The sequence below is a fragment of the Dipteris shenzhenensis genome, chromosome 28 (assembly GCF_047967505.1).
Source record: "Dipteris shenzhenensis isolate YYH24624 ecotype China chromosome 28, Dip_SZ_1.0, whole genome shotgun sequence".
NCBI lineage: Eukaryota > Viridiplantae > Streptophyta > Polypodiopsida > Gleicheniales > Dipteridaceae > Dipteris > Dipteris shenzhenensis.
Window position 1 is genome coordinate 4,405,353 of NC_141623.1, and position 6,162 is coordinate 4,411,514.

The 6,162-nt window shown below is 45.6% G+C and overlaps 1 protein-coding gene across 2 annotated transcripts; it reads right to left on the reverse strand.

Annotated features, from left to right (window-relative positions):
- Positions 1-1,438: 1,438 nt before the first annotated feature.
- LOC147883065 (kinesin-like protein KIN-14B) lies at positions 1,439-5,386 on the reverse strand. 2 transcript variants are annotated; one of them, XM_087399574.1, is made up of 10 exons: positions 4,770-5,386; positions 4,590-4,673; positions 4,251-4,415; positions 4,045-4,151; positions 3,725-3,906; positions 3,461-3,622; positions 3,036-3,251; positions 2,808-2,845; positions 2,530-2,657; positions 1,439-2,424 (listed from the first exon to the last, which is right to left on the reverse strand). In XM_087399574.1, the coding sequence occupies exons 1-10, from the start codon at positions 5,026-5,028 to the stop codon at positions 1,684-1,686; spliced, it is 2,082 nt and encodes a 693-aa protein (XP_087255700.1). In that variant the 5' UTR covers positions 5,029-5,386; the 3' UTR covers positions 1,439-1,683. The 2 variants fall into 2 exon arrangements, with proteins under 2 accessions (XP_087255700.1, XP_087255702.1); XM_087399576.1 differs by lacking the exon at positions 1,439-2,424 and having other exon boundaries at positions 2,600-2,709.
- Positions 5,387-6,162: the final 776 nt, after the last annotated feature.

A 6,162-nucleotide genomic window follows, 5' to 3' on the forward strand; every position in this document is an offset into this window, starting at 1 on the left:
TAATCGTGCCACCCTCCCACCTCGACAACTAATTAATGGTATTTTATTTTTGGGAATGTTAGGGGCCCCTATTTATTATTGGCTAATGGTATTTTTCAATAACTAATTAATGGTATTTTATTTTTGGGAATGTTAGGGGCCGCTATTATTGGCTAATGGTATTTTTCAACTTTTGGGCCCCTATTTCACATTATAAGGAACAAGTCTACAATGGAGTTATGACATTGAAAAATACCTCATGCAAAATATGTAACCACCTAAAGAGTGAATGGTCATTGTCATTGAATCAAGGTTGGAGGTTTATGTGGTCCTAAACCTAAAGGTGTAGATAATGTGGTGAAAAGTTGACAATATCTCCTGGCAATGATGATGAATCCCATACTATTCCACCAAGATTGAATTTTTACTAATGAAGCCTTATTGAGAGAAGCTATGCGGAAAACACTATAAATAATCGTATCGTATTAATTGGGATAGTGTGCACAAGGATGCATGTTCTTTTTTGGCCCCTATCTCTTCCTTCATGCATGTTTCAAGAGCTCATTCTCTTTTGAGGTAAACGAGTATAGCTCCCACTATGTTTGCTCGGGTGTTGCAACCACATTAGGAAAGGTTCATATTGTAACAAATGCAAGGAAACCAACTCCTCTGGAAATAGGAAGGGAAACCATGAGCAAAAAGGACTACACAAAAGCCCAATGCGGATCTCAAGATCACACCGAGAAGCTCGACAAACTTTAGAGCAAGCTCCAACACACAAAAGGCACAAAGAGAATTCTCAGAGCCATCTCAGCATACGAGGTACGCAATGATCCTCTCACCACACAACACACACAACAAAGAAGAAACCTACAGAGGAGAGCATGAAAGCATGGGCCTCCCCGCACTTCAGCACATACTTCAGCTACTAGCCATTGTCAGTCCTATCCTGTGTTTATATAAGCAAACTCTCATCTTCTTTTGACCCTTGCAAGAACATTTCCTGATAAGATAGTGCCAATAAAGCTCTTGTGTTTTCAATATCCCAAAGAACTTTATGATTGACAAGAACTCAAAAATATTACCAAGAGGATCACAATCCCTTCAGCTTGGACTAGCTCACTCACTCCTCAATCGCTCTCGTTTTAGCTGTCTGCTGATCTAGGTGTTTTGTTGACAAAAACAAGGAAAAAACTTCTCTTTAGTCATTTGTTGTTGAGCGTGAAACAACCAATTGTGTTCAGTCGTAACTCAGGTTTTAGAAAGTGTTTTTTCAAGCAACAGCTACACAGCATTTACTGCACAGTTTATTGCCATTCACTCACAAATTGCCATGGAGGTAAGGATCATAAACACATCAAAGGTAGATGCAAAAGAAACTTCAACATATAAAATAACGCTTTGAAACAAGCTAATGATTTTCATGGATATCGAACCAGTAGTCATGTCTGGTTACAACTTCAACTGCGAATAATTATTTGAGCTGCAACATTATGTTTGCAAAAGACCTCAACCTGCTGTGGCTATTTCTGATGGCCTCCTTTCTGTTGTAGTTTTATTCTTTAAAGGGACAACTTTTTAAAGCATACTCTGTACAAGAAAAAATCCTGAAGTTCTCTGCTTCGTTAGATCTAGTTCCAGAAATCATCAGACAAACCGCAAAGGATTAGGCTATAGATTAGCAATTCATGTGTATCAGTGGCATCAACATCTTGTGTCGATCATGATGTGGCCAGAGCATTCTAACGTCAATCTTCTGTTCCTGTGGACTTCTGGTCTGGGCTTCCTAAACTGTTCGTATGAGCTTCCCCGCCTTTGGCTTATGGGGTGTTTGTGGTGTTGTAGTTTGGATGAAGGGTGGCACTGCCCTTGGCGGTTCCACCCATTTTCCAGACCTTTGACAAACTTGCATGTAGTGAAGGGTAACGTGGTGATAGATTTTGACCCTTGAATAACCGCCTTAGTATCACGTCCACCACACTTTTCCATGATTCCAATCTGCTTTTGATATATGTAGTGCTCTGATTCAAGGCTGGAATCCAATGGAGATATCTTGGCTGCTCTGCTTTGGGACTCAGTTGAAGAACAGTTTTTTTGAATTTGGATGATCTTCCCACCCTTTCTCACCCATTCTATTGCTATCTTGTTTACAATTCTCTCTTTCAAGCGGCTGCTCGTGGTTGCTGCCATAAACCTTGGTGTCCTCTCACCCAAAGCTTGGGTTAGGCGTCCCTTTTTCTCAATGCTTTCACTATTAGTTCCAGCGGGCAGCTCATCTCTTGAACCGTCAACACCTTCGTGCGTGCCTGTCTCGAGCATCTCCTTCTTCCTACAGAGAAACCCCAATTCTTGAATGTTATCTCTCAAATATTGGCAGCTCCTCTCGCGCTCCTGCAACTGTTGCTGCACATCTTCCATTGCCCGAGCTCTGTCTTCCATAGCCCGCTGCAGAATGATGAGACAGAGTATCTGTTAGTTTTACCTTATCCTTCCATCTTGATGCTATTAGACCTTAGGTTCATGGACTTATTGAGACAATCAACTACTCACCACAGAGAGCTCTTTTCCAATGTGGATACCCCGTGCTCTTGTTGCAAAGCCCAACGAGCACATGGTCTCTCCTATGTCATCTTCTTTTGGGCTCACATGAACAAGCATCACCGTCTTGGCATCGTCACCTGCAAAACCTCGAGAGGCCGACGAATTAACCGTGGCTTGCATCAACGATACCTTCACGCGTGATAAAAATCATTAATAGACCGGTTCAATTTACAAAAGCTTTGGAGGCTGGAACTCGAAAACTAGATTTGGAACAAGGGAGGCCTCACCTAGAGAGTCTCTAAGAATTTTGGTGAGCTTACTGTTCCTGCAACCAAATCAGCTTGTATTTAGAAAAACACAGGTTTCATAGAAAGAGTAGACCTTACGAGCATCGAAAAGCTCATGGAGAAAAGCACAGGCTGGCATGCAACCTCTTCCATCCATGCCCCGTGCGCATGCTTGATAACTGTGGATACCAACCTCACTTTCAAATGAAATATAAAGTTACCAAGCACCTGTACGGGATATGTCTTTGTCTACTCTGCAAAGCATTGATCACGTCACCCAGAGCTGAGAGCGACAGGTTGATGGCTTTCCCCTCCTTCAGAATCTGACCCTGTGCGTCTGTCTTAAGCAACCGCTCACTTCCTCCCAGGTCGATGAGCCAAAGCTTACTGACGACTGGGCTCTCGCCTGACTGTCCCACAGAAGAAATGGTGATCCGGATGAGACTGCAGAGTCCAGATATAAAAATTTAGCAGCACTCCGCCTTAAGACCTCTCTCGTTTTTCGTTTTCTTGCATACATACGATGCAGAAATTAGCACTCGGTCGTTAAGACCTCAGTTCAGCTCGTCTCTCGTCCTTCAATTACTTAATTACATGCCTTGATGAGTTTGAATTCAAAGACTAGCACAAAAATTACGAGTTTAGTGGCATACCAGTGCGACCTACTGGACGATTCATTCGAATTGGTCCATGCGGTGGACCGTGCACGGCTTCCAATCCGACAAAGTTGGCTGGCTTGCTTTGCATCCCTTACAACGTACTCCTTAAGATTTTCGACTTCTACATGACCGTCGACATTCATCTGGATGGACAGGCTAAATGCATAAAACATTGCGCAAACGTCAGCAATGGAGTTGAATAGAAAAGCCTAACAGTCTACACCAGGTCGAAGACGTGGGTGAAGAGAGGGATTATACCCTTTGGGTTGGCGGTCTGTGGTGCGCCCAGGTGGTGGAACGAGCAAATCTCGCAAGCGACCCATGTAAACTTCGAGCATGCTGAAGGTGAAAAGGAAATTAACGCTGGTATCAAGGGAGGCCTCATGGAACAATTGCTGGAGAGTACGGGGCACTACCCCAGGCGACTCCCTAGTGCCCTCCTGCAGAGAAGATGACAAGATACAAACTGCATCTTTGTGAGCTTGCTGTGACTGTTTTACACGATAATTGGGTTCTTGGTTGCTTCAACAATTCCACAGTGAACTGACAGTGCAAAAGAAGCTTGGATTTTGGCTTACCATCGTGAAGGTTTTGCCTGTTCCGGTCTGCCCATATGCAAAAATGCAGACGTTGTGGCCATCCACAGCCGATCTGACTAGCGGCCCGACCTCGGCGAACACCTCGTCTGCACAAACGAACACCTTAAGCACCCAAAAAACATGGCATGCCTAAGCAGGAACGAAAGGAAGAGAGAGATTTCGAGAGATTTGCAGAAGCCAAGAACCTTGAGATGACATGGGCAAGAAGACCTTGTCTAGTTCGAAGGCCTTCCTCTTTCCGGATGCTGTCACTAAAACTTTGTCCAGTCCTGGACTCACCACGGGACCTACTCTGGCGTACTGCTCTCTCGCCAGGAGAGGCCGAACCCTGCAGAAGACGCGTACATTGCCTGTATCCATATTGCAAACATGCACATCGTGACTCGTGAGCAGTTTTGCATGATCAATAGCATACATTTGCATCCGGAATGCGCAAACTGCGCAAGTATCTTTTACAGAATCAAGGTGGAGGTGCATTGCATTCTCCATCAGAAATCTAGCTGTGCAGTGAAAGACCGGCTCACCTTTCAGATCAAGATACTTGTTGAGCAAATCGCTTCTCTTCGCATCCTCCTCCCTTAGTAGCACTCTCAGCTCCGCCAGCTCACCTGATTGGCCATAAGAACACCAACCTTCAGAATCATCACGACTGACACATCCATAGCCGTTATGGACACTCCAAGCTGATCCATACACCAGGTTACCTTCCAGTATCGCTATGTCTGCTTCCGATTTCGCCCTCTCTTGCTCGCTAATTTGCTCGTTTGGCGCGGTGTTGCCGGAGTAGTCTGGCGACTCACTGACAGAGGACAAGTCTTCGATAATGAATCGGACAGACTCCGCCCACCTAAACGTGAGGTCTTCTTTGGATCCCAGAAGAGATTGAATGGATTGGCCTAGGTTTTGCAGTGATTTGTGGAGCTGCTCCTGCCCGTTGCTGGGCTCGTCTTTGGGGAGAGTCATCGTCGTGGGAGCTGCTGGACTCTATGCCACTGCGGGAGGTCGCTCAATTCGATTGCTTTGATTCTTTGTGCCTTCCAGGATCATCATCCTTGATTAGAGTATGCAGAAGGCGAACTGCAGAAGCGCGGTTTAATCTTATAGCTGCACATTCTACTCGCTCCACTTTTGGTGCGAAAGATGGAGCTTGTACAGGCCTTTGGAGCTGTCGCCACGTCTTGAGCTGCTGGCTCAAGATGCTGCTGGCCCTTTCCCCAGCTTGAAGCGTCTTTCGTTCGCACTTTAGTGTGATTTGGGTAAGGCCGGATGGCTTCGCAGCTGAAATGCGGATCAGAAGCTCGGTACTTTGGCGTATCCTTTAGCTTACACTGGAAAGATCCGAGTGGACGTTGGACGACATTCGCCGATCGAATATCGAACAAACAACGATATGAGAACCCGCAGTTCGGGGCCTGGGGCCTGGGCCCTGCATTGCTCTTTGTTGCACGCGATCAAGATCGCAGGGGCAGGAGGGAGAAGCGGGGCGGGCCGAGATAGTAAGCATTAATGACGAAAGGAGACACGAGACAAGATGCTGGCACAATAGCAAATTGCAATCGCGCGAAGAAAAACCTTGCGAGAGGTTTGGGTTGCGGGTCTCCTCGCATCTTCTCCCACCCCGGTTCCCGCCCGTGCCTTTAACTTATCTCTTTCCCGCCACGTCACCACCTTTCCAATCGCTTCTAAATTTGGTTTTGGAGATCATAAAAACCTCCGTCCCTATTTATGTTTTATGTTTGGCCATTGGCCGGCCAAGGGCAGGTCTTATTGGAGATTCACTAATCACAAGTCTTAGCGGAGATTCACAATTCCAAGGCTTAGTGCACACGATGATGCTGGAATTGGAATTTGGCATTTTGGAGGCTGCAAATTTGAGCATTTGTGCTCCATTTGGCATCCAACCAATAGGGGATTGCCATTTGGCTGTGACCATTCTTTTTAAGGCTGTTCCCACAATCTAGAGCCTCTACCCAGCCAATAAAAACTCTATGAAAGAGTGCAACTCCATGTAGGTCATCAATTGGTTCACAGAATGCATTTAAGGCTCTCCCTGGTTGCATTGGTTTGTTCACGCGAAAAAACGAATTTGAAGCTTCA

Excerpts from the sequence above, each read along its gene's own strand:
- LOC147883065 (XM_087399574.1), bottom strand. The coding sequence starts at position 5,028 with ATGACTCTCCCCAAAGACGAGCCCAGCAACGGGCAGGAGCAGCTCCAC. Across the intron at positions 2,846-3,035 it reads CAAAGACATATCCCGTACAG|GAACAGTAAGCTCACCAAAA; the intron begins GTGCTTGGTAAC and ends ATTTGGTTGCAG. Across the intron at positions 2,658-2,807 it reads AATTCTTAGAGACTCTCTAG|GTGACGATGCCAAGACGGTG; the intron begins GTGAGGCCTCCC and ends GAGGTTTTGCAG.